The following is a 17,514-nucleotide window of genomic DNA, read 5'->3' as shown; positions in this document are numbered from 1 at the left end:
TGGCCCACCTGGCCAGCAGTCCTACATGTAAGAGGATAATGCTGGTAGCCTGCATGTGTGAGAGAAGGGCAAGAGAGAGAGAGGGGAGGGGATCCGTGCTAATCTTTGCTGCTGTCTTAACAGGCTGTTTGTTCAGCAGGTCAGTGTGAAGAGCGAGGTGACGGAGGAGAATACACTCTCACACACACAACCGCTGCGCTCGGCTTCTGGCTGATTCTGAGGTTTTGTTTCCCAGAGGAAATAAGGAAGAACGTGGCAGTGATGTACCGGTCGCCTGCTCTGGAGAACAATGAGCTGATGGCTTTGTATGGGGAGCAGAGAGAAATTTACTTTGAGAAGGACGAGGACTGCATTAGTGAGGTGAGGCTTTATATCCACTGTGGCTCTAAAATCACAACCTTTTTTTCTTCCATTTAGCATTTCTCAGCTGGAACACTGCAGACCAATTTAAAACAGAATAGAAACAGCCTCTCTCTTGTCCTGCACACTTAACAGCAGAAACAGATATAAAGGTTCACACAAAAGATTCTCAAAGTATTAAAAGCAATAAAAAAACAAGATTAATAATAATAATAATACTATATCAGAACTGTTATTACAAATAGGCGCTTTTTCAAAAACGCATGTAATTTGCATTGTACATTGAAATACATTTACTTGATGATTTTTATGATGTTTGACAAAATGTAATGTTTATTGCTTATTTTGTAGTTGAAGACCTTTGTGATGTTTTATTATATAAACCACTTTGAAATGCCTAGTTGATGAAATGTGCTATACAAATAAACTTGACCTAAGTTGAGACTACATGCAGACAGTAAATATCACTTTAGTAAAATGTAACTGCTTTCAAACGATGGGCATTTGCACTACTATGCGTTTTGGTATTACACTTTTTCAGTAAAATAGCAAGGAGGAATTTGTTTTGTAGACGCAAATGGAAATCAAGTTGCACTATAATCATCTGCAACTTCTAATAGACTCATATGTCTTATACTGATTTCTTTTAATTCATGGAAAAAATACAAATAATCTTATTTAGTTCACTATATTTTAATATCTCAGCTACAAAAATATGATTCAGTGTTAAAAATCTAACTTAAAATAGAACTCGTATATGTATATATGCTGCAAAATACACGAGAACCACTGAAGAGACTTGAAACAAAATGTCTGTTTACCGATTAAATCTGCCAATTTTGACTCATGATCGGCTGTTACTGGTGATGGCATTCCAAACACAGGAAAACAACATATTTTTCCTTTCTGTAAATTAATGAAAACTAATATTTCTCACTGTTGTTGGGGTATAAGATAATTAATAATAATAAAAAAGCATAAACTTCAGTGCACTTTTTATGTTTATATCACCTCAGCACAATGCGTTATAATCCATGCGTTATAATCCATAAAAAAAAAAAAAAAAAAAAAACAGCATTAATAAAATTGGAAATTGGCTTTAGCCAAGCACGGGTGGGAAATTCAGGTCCTCCAGGGCCGGTGTCCTGCAACTCTTATCTGTCTCCCTGGTCCAACACACCTGGATCCAATAGCCGAATCACCTCCTAATTACCTCATTATTTGACTCAGGTGTGTTGAAGCAGAGACACATCTAAAAGTTGCAGGAGACCGGCCCTAGAGGCCGCCTGGAGTTGCCCATGAAAATAAAGTTTTCCCATTTTGCGTAACATCGGCTTACACCAGGACCATCTGAAGGTTTGTTTCTCTAATAATAAGAAATACATCCTCAGTGTTCGACACGCACTTGACTGTACATCCGACCCTCCAGGAGAACGATCAGGACTCGGAGAGCAGCGAGGACGGAAGCGGCGGCCGAGGCGTCCGCAGCTCTCTGTCGCTGGAAATCTACGGCCTGCAGAGGGAGGAGCGCGTTTTCTTCTCCAACCAGGAGTACTACATGAGGCTGGAGGAGCTGAAGAGCGCCCACCTGAGGAACATGGCCGACCTGGAGAGGATGTACATCAGCCAGGGGCAGGACAGACATGGAGGAAGGGAGGATGACGACGTTCTGGGGAGAGGGAGAAACGGAGAGGAGAAGCAAATGTTCCGGTCAGAAATGTTCAGCTGTCCCTTTATTGATGTTTTGTGCATTCTGTAGAAACGGCATATTTTGTCACGTTACGTCTACAGACCATAAAGGGGCAGGATTCTGTGTTTTCCAGGAATATAATGCTATTTTATAGCATAAAATTGTAACTGTTAACTGCAGTTGTTATAAAATATATAATCACTTAAAAACCATTTTAATTAATAATTTAACGCCTTAAAATTAGGACTATGTCTCTCTCTAAAAAAAAAAAAAGCGACTACAAATTCTGAAACTGCGCCTTCAGGAAGTTATCACAACATCGCTCCTCTATTAACCCTTTAACAAGATTTTTACCAGCGTTTCACTGAGAAGTATAATGAGCTCAGGAGATGCAAAAAGTGTTTAATTGCTGCTGGCTAGTCTGCGGGAACTGAGTGGCGGAGTCACAAGCAGTTGCGCAAAAAGTGGGTATGCAGGGTATGCAACGCATAGGGGCGCAGCACCAGAGGGGGCGCCAAAACCCCGTCTGGAGGGGGCGGCGCGCCGATGATTGTTTTCCCATACACTTCGGCGCGCCTTACGCTCCTTCACCTCGCGCACATAACGAGGTAAATGTAGCGAGTTTTACCCTTCACGTATCGTCGCCTCGGGGGGGGGGGAGGGAGTGAGAGCGTCGCTCCTTCATCCTGACGATCCTTCTCTCGGGGTGTTGGGTGGTGGGGGGCGCCGATCTATGTTTTCGCATCCACCTGAATAATGTGTAGTTGCGCCACTGGTCACAAGGGAGGGCTGCTCTGTGAAGCAGAAGGTCTGAAGCCTAGAAACTGCAGCTCCAAGAAGGAGCCGCATCTTGAAGGCGGGGTTAGGTCCAGCCAGATGTTTTGCACAGCTGAATGGTTGCCATGGGAGATTAAAGGATTTCTCAAACATTCATGAAAGAATCGAGGCAAAACTCCAGGTATGTTTTTGATGAGGGAATCATCTTATAACATGAAGTAAACCTTATAAAATCAGTTTTACATGATGCTGCCCCTTCAAGGTATTTTGGTGTCATCTAGATGGAACACAAATGGAGTGAAATTACACACAAATGGTTTGTTCACAGTGGCTCAGTTTTCAGTTTCTTAAAATTCTGTAGCAAGTTATAGAGAAGTAAAAAGAACCTGTAAAACTTTGAAGAAAATTTTTGATACATTAAGACACAATCTCAAACCTATTCAGTGGTAGATTTAAATGCATCTAAATCTTGACTTTCGTTTTTATCTTGAATCAGGCTGATTTTGAGTCTAGATATCATTTTAGTCAAATGTACCAGTTTTCAAGGAATGGGCATTTGCAATACATTGCTGATAATAAGAAATCCTGTGAATTTCCTCTGGAGCTGCAAAAATCCAAAGGTTTGGCAGGACAACTTGTTCACAGGAAAGCTGAAGTTAGCTCAAATGTTCAAATCTTTGAATTTGACTATCAGGATCTGCTGGTCGGGTCAAGACTGAGTCGGTTCATCTGCAGACACGGATGTTCTGAATTACAAATTTATTAAACTCTTGAACAGTACCTCACACTTGGATACGCCAATACCTTCACAAGCTTGGTCAAACATAAATACAACACATATTTAATTTGCTCAGTCTGTGGAGTTAGGAGAATATTAGCCAATAAAATAACTAAAGCATGACATCACTCAGAACACTGATAGAATTAGATTTAATAAATCTGCCCTTATGAATCCTTCACATTGTCCCCGATACCTGGTGCATCTCTACTATTGTCATGTGGTCAAAATAACTCATGTATACAAATATGCACTACTTTGTGTTGGTCTGTCCCATAAAATCCTTGCTGAAATCATTGATGTCTGTCATTGTAGAAAAAGTACTAAACAAAATAACAATAATGGCTCTCTTGGATGTCATTGAATTTGTTAAGCAAATCAAGCGTACAATAACTCAGGACTTGTGAATGTTTTTATGACAGGAAGGGTAATGGCACCCTCTTTGGCAGCGGCCCCACCAGGAGGCTGCAGAGAATTAATTCCCAGGAGGAGCTGGACTTTCGTGACACATCCAGTGGCTCGGACCAATCAGAACTCAGCGGAGAGGATTTCCTAGGAGAACTGAACTGGACTTCCAACCAGCAGCAAACCCTTCAGAGGTTGGTCCTAAAAGTCACGTTTCACTGAACAGTTCATATTATTGTTCTTGGCAGGACTGCTTGAAGATATAACTTAAAAAAAACTGTTCCTCAGGCTGTCTGTGTTATCCTTAATTCTCTTGTTAAACTGGTTTATTATATAGTCTAGTCAGGGTTGCAAGTCTCCAACTCCAATATTTTGTTCTACTTGAGTTGAACCAGTGTCAAAAAGTATTCTCTTGTATTTTCATCCAGAAAAATGATGCATAGTCCCGAACACATGATGGCAAAGAAGAGCTTCAGGTTTCAGCCGAAAGCCTCTTGTCCCAAACCACAGGGAAGATTGTCCCATCAAACGAGTGCCAGAGCTCAGTCCGGCTCCAAAGTTACCATCCCCAAACCCTTCCAGATGATGCTGAGAGAAGAGGAGAGGAAGAGGCACAGGGTGCGGACACGTTCCGAGGTCGAGCTGGAGAACACGCTGCTGAGGCGAGAGCTGGAGGAGCTGAGAGAATGCCAGAAGAAGTTCAGAGCTTCGCCTGCACCGGCTCACATCCACCTGCCTCTCTACGAGGTCATCAACCGTCGCCCCAGAGGCGGCTGCAACAACAACAGCAGCCCTGGAAGGAGCCAGGAGCCTTTCCAATTCTTGGAAAGGGAGAGGAAAAAGAGGGAAGCCAGGATAGCTGCAGAGCTGGGAAACTTTGGTCGGAGAGAGGAGAGACAGGGCTTCAAGGCTACGCCGCTGCCGAGCTCAGTGTACCGCAGCAGATGTGCCAAGAGCCCAAGCCGCCACCAACTTCAAACTGTCTTCATGATGGAAAGAGAAGCCACAGAGGGCCAAAGTGATCCGAGCTCCGACCCGGAGCAAGAACCCCAGCAGTCTGACGGCTCCCTAGACTTCAGCCGGTCGCAGAGATGTTCATTATCCAAGTCAGTGAAGAAGCAGATAGAGCTGTCTATTGAGATGAAGGAGAGGAAGTAGTTCCTCACAATCCCTTTCAAAGTCCGAGGCAGAAACGTCTGCAAGCATCTGTAGCCAAGAGAGGATCCCAGCTTCTTCTCACTAGCAAGTTACTCTTTTATCATGTAAAAGAAGTTTGCACTGCATAGTTGAGCAGTAGCTACGTTGCTCTCTGTACAAACAGTTGGTAGCTCAGGAAGTATAGATCTTTATGAAACGGCAATACACGGTTGAAGTAATGCTAATGTTTTAGAGCATTATTACTGTAATCACATGTGATCGGCTCTCCATAATAAATTTGATTAATTTTGCAGTCTTTGACTCTGTTTCTTAGTGCTTCTTGCCTCAGGACTTTGTGGAGTAACATTTGCCTCCAGCTAAAACTCGCATCAGAAAATGTCAATACAAAAGAAAATCTATTAACCTACCATACTATCTGGTCTCCTGTAGTGGTCTGTGTTGCACTGAATTTGAAGAAGACTCGGACCAAAGACGGTCTCTTGAAGAGGATTCTTGGGGTTGTCCATAATGTTCTTGATATTATGTACAATCCTCCTTTGCACCACAATCTCCAGTGGTTCCACAGTAGCCCCCAGAACAGAACCAATTGTCTTTACCACCAGAAATGGCTTTTTGTCTATTTCTGGAGACAACCAGACAACTGCAGAATTATGAGTATTTCTGCAGGTGACGGAAGTCGGATTTATGCTAGAAGACTGACGTACAGGATGAAAAGGAATGGTGAGGGTACAGTCCTTTGCGGTGCACATAGTCCACACACAGCCTTGTTCTGCTTCAGTCTCTGCAGCTGCTTCTTCACTTGACTTCTCAATATGTGGGAGGGAGAGGAAAAGGAAGCAACACTAACTGTCTCATATTGGTCGCATGGAAATATAAGGTGGAAAAGCTCTCCTTCAAAAATATCCCTTCTCTGTCATTTGTAACTTGACCAGATTTTGTGGTTGGCTTGGACTGAGTAATATCCTCCCCTGATGGTTTCCTGCATTCTGATTGGTTTGTGACAGAGGTTCAGTCACGACGGCGTTCATGCAGGAACGCATCTCGGATTTATAACAATCATTTTCTTTAATATCACCTCTCTTTGCCTCAAGCTCTTATCTGTCTTCTTTGCTCAGTGGCACCAGTAGCTCAGAGCGAAACTGGAAATGAACAGTGAGAATATATGTTGCAGTTGTGTGCATGTGTGAATATAGTGTCTTACTAAATATTCATGTTTGTCTTCGATATTTGAGGCGGCAACAATTACAACAGACAAAATGAAAATATGAGTAAACAGACATTTGTGACAGAGGTAATATGTTAATAAACAGAGATTATTATATAGCACATTACACAGATATGTCTGAAATATTTTTTTCAACTTTAGATAAAACTATTGCATGGCATGGTTGAAATATGCTTATGCTTTTGTCCACAAGATGGCACGTGTCGTCGTTCCTTCACTGCCACCCAGCACCCTCCCTGCCTCCCTCTGCACACCCCCCACCTATCAGTAAGCTGCTGCGCAGTTAATTACTGAACCACTCTTGGACGGCACGCAGTGAGTCTGGAGAGACTGAAGAAGAAACATCACTGCCACATAAAACCGGATAAAACCAGACGGAACCTCTGAACTACGTTTTTAAAAATCTTGGCGCAATGCACGTTCTATGGCTTCTGTTAGGTAAGTTCCAGTGATTTTATGGAAAACCGCTTTTCTGCACGCGCCGCTTTTCCTACAGGATTTACATGCACATTGCTCGACATAAATTTGTATCAGAAAGGTAAATTGCTTTGGATCAGCTTTTACACTGATTTCATAAGCGAAGTTATGTCTAAAATAAACAGGTTAGTGCTTTTCGGATGTCTTCATTCATTTACGGGGAGCGCGCATTGCAGCCAGAGGGGTGGATCCGGCGGATACTTATAATCATGTCAATGTTGTAACTTTTAGTTTAATCGGCAGCTATCAAAATAAAAAAATAAAAAATAAACGAGGTCTTGCGTGGAGCTCTTTTTACGCTGTTTTGTGTTATTTTAAACGCGGAGAGAATCGATCTTTTTCCAACTTTTGTCTCCCTGACAAATAGAAGTCAAGTCAACAAATACAGGTTTCCAACACGTAGTGTGCATTTATAATTTTTCATTTCTGATAAGAGAGGATGGAAGCTGGCTGACAGCAGGGCACCAAAATAAACACTTCCTGAAAAGATCAGAGTATAGACTTTTTGGGTAAATCCCCTTCTAATGTAAAATATGACAGGTTACTAATGAGTTACACCAACATTTAATTTCCCATTGGGATTAATAAAGTGGTTTTGAATTAGAATTGAATTTGAAAAAGACTGCATGGAACAAGTGTGAATGGTAATCTGATCTTTATTGAAGTCTCACAAATCACATAAGGGTTTCACAAATCCCAAACATGGATTAAAATATTATGCTTTTATTTGAGAATAATTTAGTCTCGCTTTGAAGAGTCTAGGTGTTGTAGTTTTGGAGTTGGAGCAGCTCTCATGTGACCAAGATCCAAAAAACGTCTGAAATCAACCTTTATTGAAGTTTCAAAAATCAGATAAAAGTTTCACAAATTGCAAACAGTGGCGCAGTTGGTAGAGCTGTTGCCTTGCAGCAAGAAGGTTCTGGGTTCGATTCCTGGCCCCAGTCTTTCTGCATGGAGTTTGCGTGTTCTCCCTGTGCATGCGTGGGTTTTCTCCGGGTACTCTGGTTTCCTCCCACAGTCCAAAAACAGTCAGGTTAATTGGCCACTCCAAATTGCCCCTATGTGTGAGTGTGTGTGCATGGTTGTTTGGTGTCTCTGTGTTGCCCTGCGATAGACTGGGGACCTGTCCAGGATGTAACCCACCTCTCGCTTGGAACGTTAGCTGGAGATAGGCACCAGCACCTCCCGACCCCACTAAGGGACAAGGGTGTAAAGAAAATGGATGGGTGGATGATGGATAGATGGTAGAGTCTTCTTGAGGAGGAGAATAATCTAGTCCAGATTTGAAGTGTCGCATTGATAATTTTATCTAATATTGTACATATGCAGGATGTTGGGGGTTTTCTTGACCCTCAACCGCATCTACTTTTAATAACTATAGAAAATGAAATTATTGTACTTAAGTTATAGACAAACAATTTTCTTAAATAACTTTTCATATTCCATGTTGATGTATTAAGGTTTGGCTAAGTACATATTTTTTTATCAAAACATACAAATTACAGTAATCATGATAAAAACTTTCATTGATACTCAAAATAAGAATATTAATGTTATAATCGCCACTGTTAGGAATAAGTCTCACAGCAATGTCCAACCTCATGCTGCAGACCACCACAGTGGTAACAGAAAAATCCACAACCTCTTTTGCTAGGAGTTTTTCTGCAAACTGAAATGTACAGCTTCCTTTAATGGTTCAAATTTTAGGTAAAAAAAAAAGTAATTCACTGTACATGTCCATAGCGGGAACAGATTATTTCAGGTGGCTGACAGAGCTAAAATATTTTGTTCCCCCCTCCTAACTTTGGCAAATAAAGAGCAAATGTTTTCAAACTTACAGGATTTGTTGTTGATGGTGAAAGGAATGAACACAGTAAAAGACTTGCTGGTAAATTAATTTGTTTCCATTTTATAGAGGGGAAACAGATTATTTCAGGCAGCTGAAATATCCATTCTCTCCTCTTCTCCCTCCATAACTTTGGGAAATAAAAAGCAACTGTTTCCATATTCTCAAATATTATTATGTGTGATAGCATACTAGACATTTCCTTAATCCAGTAATCTGTCATATTTTACATTAGAACGGGATTTACCAAGAAGTCTAAAATCTGATCTTTTCAGGAAGTCTATTTTGGTGCCCTGCTGTCAGCCAGCTTCCATCCTCTCGTATCAGAAATGAAAAATTATAAATACACACTACATGCTGGAAACCTGTGTCTGTTGACTTGACTTTTATTTGTCAGGTTTAAGAGACAAAAGTTGGAAAAAGATTGATTCTCTTCGCGTTTAAAATAACACAAAACAGCGTAAAAAGACCTCCACGCAAGACCTCGTTTATTTATTTTTTTATTTTGATAGCTGCCGATTAAACTAAAAGTTACAACATTGACATGATTATATGTATCCGCCGGATCCACCTCTCTGGCTGCAATGTGCGCTCCCGACACAGATTTTCACAGGGGAACAGAATGTTGCACAAGACCGGCACTACCGGATGTCGTTACTAGGTTAGTTGCAAGTGAATGTCAGACACACATGTGCGCCTACCTGTTATCCGGCTAAAGAGGAATTGGCTTTTGAATCACTGAAATGCTGATGAAAGTTTATTAAAATAGCTTAAAGAGTTGATGGTTTTATCAGACAGCCACTAGTGCATGTTTTATCTCTCCACGTATTACCAGGTAAATATATTTATGTACATTTTCAGATTTTTCTGGATGTATTAGAAGTAAATTAGATCTTGACACAACTCTCCTTTTATTAACTTGATGGTCATTGCTGTAATGGACTGACTACCTGACCAGGGTGACCCTGCCTCTTGCCCGTTGACCCCTGGAGATAAGCACCAGCACCCCTCCAGACTCTACTATGAATAATAAGAGTGTAAGATAATGTATGGATGTATGGATGGTTCATCACTGCAGGCACAAACACCTGTAGCTGTCTATATGGCACTGGCTTTAAAAAAAGCCTCTGACTTAAGACAATGAGTTGTTGAGTTGCTCTGTTGTGAACCAGATGCTGAGAGCTGACCACAATGCTTTCAATGTATGAATTGTGTTACTCTAAATATCCATCCATCCAACCAGACTTCCTGATTAGCTTGTTTAGCTTTACTAATCCATTACATATGTCATTTATAGTATTCGCTTTTAGCATTATAGCTAATATGAGCAAATATACCATTTGAATAGTATATTTGCTATTCAAATTATATATTTTAATAGTATTCAACTAGTGTTTGAATAGTATTATAAAAGGTAAAAGCTAATGCTATTTGAAGATGTAGATAAAACCTAATAATATTTGACTTTTGAACTAAAAGCTAATGCTACTTTAATGAAAAGCTAAACGCTAATGTTATTTGAATATAAATCTAAAGGGTAATGCTATCTGTTTTTTTATCCAAATAAGCAGTCACAATAGTAGACTGGTGTGGATAAAAAGGGGCATTAGCTTCCTAGTCTGATTTTTGTTGCCCTGCATTCATCTGAAACTATGCTAATCTTTCATCAGAGTCCCTTTTTACTATCTGTACACCAAGATTTCTTTAACTAATGGCTTCTCATACAGATGCAGTACTGTAACTTAAACTGTGTTGGAACAATTTTGTTTCAAACAACTTTGTTTTATTTTGTCACAGCTTTGCTAGCAAAAAGCATGGCCTCCGGGAAGCTGACGTGTAGCACCACCACTACTAGTAACGGGACCGTCTACAAGATCTCAGGCTTTGGCAAGTCCCACTGTGTCGCACAGTGGATCGACATTGATGTAAGTAAAATAAGTTTAGTTTTTTTTGTGCAAATTGTAGAGAATAACTAATATTTCTAATGAAGCTGGAAGAATGTGAATAGTATTACCTTCAGCTGACAATGTGTAGCAAGCAGTTCTGAAGCTTGAATTGAACTACTGCAAGATTAGTCAATTAGAAGTCTCTTGTTTTTTATATGAATTATTCAAAGGATTATAGAATTTAACTTGTTTAAACTCCACTTCCTTCTTTTAGAACCACATTTTGGCAAATAGTGATGGGAAAAATGACAGCTTGGTGGTTGCCTTAAACCTCACCACCTTGCAGACTCACTACTGCTACAACAAGGTCATGTATGTTCTGGACTGTTACCCATCGACAGAGGTAGCTATTCACACTGAAACACAAAGTGAAATAAATATTTGTAAAAAATATTTGACTCCATTGCTCCTTCTTTTCCTCAGCCAATTAAGATCACATGTGTCGGTGAGTATCTGCTTGCTTATAGCAGAATATGAGGAAGGCATGTAGTTTCAAAAGCTTTCAAGTGCTTCTGCTTTTTTTCTTCATCACAATGTCCCAGTTACTATTAAAAATACACAAAGCACGAGCATCAAGAGCAATCAGCTAATCACATAATTTATAGTAAGGGGAGAGGATACTATTAGCATGCATAATCTGAACGCGTGTCACTTAGTAATACATCAACCAATTCATCCAAGCAATCCTTCATGATTGCGATTTCAATATCTTGTGCGGCTCTAAGTGCCATAATTTCTCATTATAAGGTGGATGAAAAATTATTTTACTATATATTGAGTTACTGACTTGATTTCTGTCCAGTTCTTCTCCAGTCCTGGACAAAGTGGTGGTCTTCCATTATTACAAACCTTGTTATCTGATAATTTTTTTTGCCATAATCCTACTGATTAAACATTGGGTCTGTCTACTTTGTCATGCTAACTGAAGCATGATTCTCTAAACTTCCAAGATTGATTTTACTTTGCAATTATGATATTCTTCTGATTTTTTTTAGTTTAGCTGTGTTAACTGCAATCACTCTACTTTTATTTCAGTCTTTATTTGATGATGAGTAGGATTTCTGAAAGGTTTTCAGTATTCTTCTTGTTTTTACAGCGAACTGCTCTGAGAGTGCTGCCAAGACAGGAGGTAAGAAAAAAAAAACAGCCACAACAATTACATTTCTTTAACGGTGTGCACCTGAAAAGTTACCTCATATCATCTTTCCTTTCCTCATGATAAGATAGGGAAAATATCACCCTTCACATTGGAGATGTGATTGTTCCAAGTATAAATCACACAGAGCAGCTGCCTAAAGTAGCAGGTTTAAATCAATTATCGTGACAAACAGTATTTCATGAATAAGGCTAATATGTTATGTCTGCATTTTCCTTTATCTGCTTTCAACTTTCTCCTTTGTGTCTCTTTTTTGCACCTTACTAATACTGACTGCCAAAAACACAGTGGTAAGTAACTGTGCAACTGTTAAATTGTACTTATGTTAACACGCCCACAATAAAAAAAAAAATGTTTGGCTTCAAGTCAGATTAATATGTTCCACTTTCTCTGCAAGGGATGCATGTCGAGCAGATTCTGCATGTCGAGCAGATTCTGCATGTCAAGCAGATTCTGACTGCATGACTCACAAACAACATGGGCAGTAGCAAGGCCTGTCGCGATAAACGATAAATCAATTAATCGCACGATAMATTAAACCTATCAACCTCATTTTAATTATCGGCTTTATCGTCTCTTCCTGCCTTTTTTTCTTTCTATTGATGACACTGAATGAAAAAAGGCTCAACTCCGGTGCCCTCCATTGACCCTCCCTTCCTCATTTCCTTAGTGTAATGTCCAGGGCACACTACAGGAGTTGTCGGCCGAGCGAGAAGATCGGCCAACGATCTAAGATTGTCATAAGAAGAAAATAGGGGCAAAAAATGGTGTAGTCTGAACTACTGCATTAGGTAGTCGGATGTGCCCGTTTTCTCTATTTAAATCTAGTGATTATTGAAGGGCAATATAGTATACAGACTTCATAATCTGCACTCTTTTGGTCGAATGCAGTATTTATTTGCACTTTGGCTTTATGTTGTTTAGTTTTTATTCAAGTATGTTTTTTGTTAATGGAGACTGAGAATCCATTTTATTTTTGTTTTTGGTTGTTTTGTTTATTTAGTTTATCAGTTCCAGTGTTATGTGTTCTTTTGAAAACAAAGTGCATCTATCTATGGCAGGAAATCACAAGCATTATTACGTCATTTCCATTAAATCAGTATCGAAAGGTATTGAAACAATATTATCGTTTATCACAATAATTTTTTTAGACAATTAATCATGCAGCAAAATTTGTTATCGTGACAGGCCTAACAGTAGCCAATCCGCAGCCAGTCTCACTCACATGAGGCTGGCTTTAATTAGTACAGAAGGAAAAGTCCCTCCCTCTCATGAAAAGTGACCTTGTGGAAGAGTGCAACAGGGCTGCATTTTACACCTTTCATGTTTAGTCATATTTATTAAGCAAAGGCGAACCTTCGTTTTTTTCCTGCAAGTGTTTTCCACAGAACTCACTGGTAACCTACTGAAATATTCAAGATGATGAATTATCGATGAGGCATGTTAAAAAAACTACTAATGTTTGTGAGCAGCAAACGACTTGTGAGCAGGACCAAGATCAGAGATTATGCATCTATATGTGATGAGTCTGATAATGAGTCATGTAGAAACTCCCTCAGTCACGCCGGGTTAATTCCAATAATGTCACAATGCTCATGTAATTCAAGTATTGCTCATCGTTTATGCCAAATCCCAGTGGAGCAGAAAAGTGTGCAGTCAGCAAATACGTTGGTAAAGTCAACATATTAAGCTGTATCAAAAATAAATCCTTAATATGCTGTCACTTATACGTAAAACACATTTTAAAAGTGTCTGTCAAAGAAATATGCTACGGCTCTTGCATAAAGCAAATAGCTTTTTAATATGTTGTGTGCATTTCAGGTTTACTGGTAGCACAGTAAACAATGTTACATGATAAAAACAAAGCAACCGGTGTTTTTGCATAAAGGTTTTTGAGTTACAGAGTAATTTGCAAACCCAATCCTTGGTTAAATCTTATTTAAAAGGCATCATAGTTAGGATTAAACATTCCGGTCACATTCCTATGACCTCTAAGGAGTTTGTTAGGATCCACTATCACAGTGGACCCTAAACAATAAGGTCCACTGTGCTAGGAGTGGCTTTTGGTTCACATCAGGCTCATTGGTCTTCAGAAGGATGGTAAATATTCCAGAAAGCTAAGCAAGTACACACACGCACACACACGCGCACCTACACACACGCTGAGTTACTATAACAAATGACAAGAAAAACATGAAAATGCATGAGAGAAAATGAATTTTCCACAACAAAGTATGTTTCTATACCTCAGTGTTCACATTAGTTTTTGTTTCACCTGGGAATTAAAAACTCTTAAGATCTGTTTGACTTAAATCAGACAAATGATGTAAATTAACAGCTGAACTCTGTGTTTTTCTTAGGAACAAGCAACCACTCTCTCATCCCGGTGATTTGCATTATTACCTTTGTCATCCTTTTAGTCATCAGCCTGGTGGGGATTCGTTACTGGAGGTATGTGGGATGACGCATGTCTTTACTGTGCCTTGCAAACACATTCACACATCTTGAACCTTTTCACATTTTGCCTATTATGACCCCATACTTCAGTTTTTCTATATGACATACAAACACAAAGTATTGCATTCTCATGTCAGATTGGATGGAGATTTTTAAGTGTTGCCACAATATCTTAACTGAATTTAGGTTTAGACTTTGGGTCATTTTAACACATGATGCTGCCACCATATTTGAAACTTACTACTATTGTTTGCTTACAGACGTCAACGTCGCATTCAAAGTGGATTGTGAAGCGTCAACAGCAAGATCGAGGAGAGTTTTTCTTTTCAACACTTTGTACTCCCTTTGTACACATATATTGTTTCACTTTCAATTATGATAACCAATCAAACGCTTTCCTGTTCATGCCTGCTAGAAATTTTACTAATCCTGTACATATACTGTATGCTATAATTTACAATCAGTAACAAGCTACTGTGACTCCCAAAGATCTAAAGGGTTCAGCACACGGGAGGCAACGTCCTTCTCCATTCATTTCCTATAGAACTTTTGCAATGAGGCGACAATCACTTGTTTTCCTCCATCCAAGTGACTGTCGACATTCCTGCATGTGAAACATGTAACTGAACACAAGAAAGTTAAAAAATTCAGTTTGCTTCAGGTATTGTCAACCAGTAGAAGAGGTTTTTCATTGACTAACCAATGAGATGGGAGTAAACCAAACACCACTTTTAGCATGTGTCTGGTTTTGGTGTACTCTTTCAAGGTTCACAAAGTGATTATAGAGGTATAGACAAAAAGGCAGCCGTATTGGAACTTGTTGACGCCAAGGTGAACTTGCGCAGTAAGTTGTCTCTACTGTGATGAAGTGTTGAATGAATGTCTTTTTCACAAACTAGTGTAGAGTCAGCAGCAAGATTTCAGTGAATCCCAGCAAAATCTTCATGCTATTGTTTTGAAAATTCTCAAAATTCCCTCCAATTTCATAACCAGATTTCTTGGAGACAGATGATCATGGAGAGCGCGATTCATGATGTCACATTGAGCGGCGATAACTTTTGCCTCTCGCTGTCGTTCGTTGCTTCCCGTGTGTCGAGCCCAGATCTGGTCTACATTCAAACATTTTGCACTGCTCTCTGTTACATTTGACCAACGATTTCACCTCACTGATATAACCTGACTTTTAGTTTTAACTTCTGTTTTTATCACTGTCAGTGTAGTGTTAACTGGTGCGCAGAAAAAGCTGTGGAAGCTTTCTTGAATGTACCACACACAGAGCTAGAATTTTATGTTACTCATGTTGTATGAAGTTGAATTCTTATTCAGGATGTCTATACATTTGCTAACGCTTTAACCTAACTTTGCAATGCATTTTATAAGCTTCAAACTTGAGTGTTACCTTTACTTGTTTGATATACAGTCATGGCCGAAAGTTTTGAGAATGACACAAATATTATATTTTCACATGATCTGCTGCCCTCTGGTTTTCATGTCAGATGTTTTCATCACATACAGAAATACAATTGCAATCATATTATGAGTAACAAAAGCTTTTATTGACAGAATGAGTTAATGCAGCAAGTYAATATTTGCAGTGTTGACCCCTCTTCTTCAGGACCTCTGCAATTCTTCCTGGCATGCTCTCAATCAACTTCTGGACCAAATCCTGACTGATAGCAGTCCATTCTTGCACAATCAACGCTTGCATTTTGTCAGAATTCCAAGGTTTTTGTTTGTCCACCCGTCTCTTGATGATTGACCACAAGTTTTCAATGGGATTAAGATCTGGGGAGTTTCCAGGCCATGGACCTAAAATCTCTATGTTTTGTTCCCTGAGCAAAACATAGAGTTATCACCAAGTTATCACCTTTGCTTTATGGCAAGGTGCCCGATCATGCTGGAAAAGGCATTGTTCCTCACCAAACTGCTCTTGGACGGTTGGGAGAAGTTGCTCTCAGACGACATTCTGGTACCATTCTTTATTCGTGGCTGTGTTTTTAGGCCAGACTGTGAGAGCCGACTCCCTTGGCTGAGAAGCAACCCCACACATGAATGGTTTCAGGATACTTTACAGTTGGCATGAGAMSAGACTGGTGGTAGCGCTCACCTCGTCTTCTCCGAACAAGCTGTTTTCCAGATGTCCCAAACAATCAGAAAGGGGATTCATCAGAGAAAATGACTTTACCCCAGTCCTCAGCAGTCCACTCCCTGTACCTTTTGCAGAATATCAGTCTGTCCCTGATGTTTTTCCTGGAGAGAAGTGGCTTCTTTGCTGCCCTCCTTGAGACTAGGCCTTGCTCCAAGAGTCTCTGCCTCAGTGCGTGCAGATGCACTCACACCTGCCTGCTGCCATTCCTGAGCAAGCTCTGCACTGCTAGTAGCCCGATCCCGGAGCTGAAACACTTTTAAGAGACAGTCCTGGCGCTTGCTGGTCTTTCTTGAGCACCCTGGAGCCTTTTTGGCAACAATGGCACCTCTCTCCTTGAAGTTCTTGATGATGCGATAGATTGTTGACTGAGGTGCAATCTTTCTAGCTGCGATACTCTTCCCTGTTAGGCCATTTTTGTGCAGTGCAATGATGACTGCACGTGTTTCTTTAGGGATAACAATGGTTCACAGAAGAGAAACAATGATGCCAAGCACCAGCCCCTTTTTAAAGTGTCCAGTGGTGTCATTCTTATTTAATCATGACAGATTGATCTCCAGCCCTGTCCTCATCAACACCCACACCTGTGTTAATGGAGCAATCACTGAAACGATGTTAGCTGGTCCTTTGAAAGGCAGGGCTGCAATGAAGTTGAAATGTGTTTTGGGGGATAAAGTTAATTTCCTAGGCAAATATTGACTTTGCAATTAATTGCTGTTAAGCTGATCACTCTATAACATTCTGGAGTATATACAAATTGCCATTATAAAAACTGAAGCAGTAGACTTTGTAAAAATTAACATTTGAGTCATTCTCAAAACCTTTGGCCATGACTGTACACTGCCTGGCCCCTCAAAAAAGTAGTCGCCCTGATTTAACTAATCAGATAGACACCAGCCTCTGATTGAATATTTAATGCGTCGGCCGTTATCTTTCAGGTAGGAACATGTTTTCACACCTAATACTCACAGACTCAGTTTGATTGGAGACCAAAATTGCAACATTTGTCCCTTTTTCAGCTGGTGTGGTTCACTTTCACACGGCACTGTGTCACACCAAACAAAACCTTCTGAAGCTCTGAGCTTGTTCACCC

The 17,514-nt window shown here is 40.0% G+C and overlaps 1 protein-coding gene across 1 annotated transcript; it reads left to right on the top strand.

Annotated features, from left to right (window-relative positions):
• The first annotated feature begins 1,604 nt into the window (after nucleotides 1–1,604).
• LOC103476502 (protein FAM161A) lies at nucleotides 1,605–5,460 on the top strand. The gene is made up of 4 exons (XM_008428905.1): nucleotides 1,605–1,716; nucleotides 1,790–2,070; nucleotides 4,028–4,204; nucleotides 4,439–5,460. Exons 2-4 carry the CDS (start codon nucleotides 1,919–1,921, stop codon nucleotides 5,166–5,168), a joined length of 1,059 nt encoding a protein of 352 aa, XP_008427127.1. The 5' UTR covers nucleotides 1,605–1,716; nucleotides 1,790–1,918; the 3' UTR covers nucleotides 5,169–5,460.
• Nucleotides 5,461–17,514: the final 12,054 nt, after the last annotated feature.

This window comes from Poecilia reticulata, linkage group LG15 (assembly GCF_000633615.1).
Source record: "Poecilia reticulata strain Guanapo linkage group LG15, Guppy_female_1.0+MT, whole genome shotgun sequence".
Taxonomy (NCBI): domain Eukaryota; kingdom Metazoa; phylum Chordata; class Actinopteri; order Cyprinodontiformes; family Poeciliidae; genus Poecilia; species Poecilia reticulata.
Note: the sequence above shows the minus strand (reverse complement) of the source record. Positions and strands in the feature narration are given on the sequence as shown.

Coding starts and splice junctions, on each gene's coding strand:
- LOC103476502 (XM_008428905.1), top strand. CDS start 1,919: ATGAGGCTGGAGGAGCTGAAGAGCGCCCACCTGAGGAACATGGCCGAC. Junction 2,071..4,027: donor GAGGAGAAGCAAATGTTCCG/GTCAGAAATGTT, acceptor TTTTTATGACAG/GAAGGGTAATGGCACCCTCT. Junction 4,205..4,438: donor CAGCAGCAAACCCTTCAGAG/GTTGGTCCTAAA, acceptor ATTTTCATCCAG/AAAAATGATGCATAGTCCCG.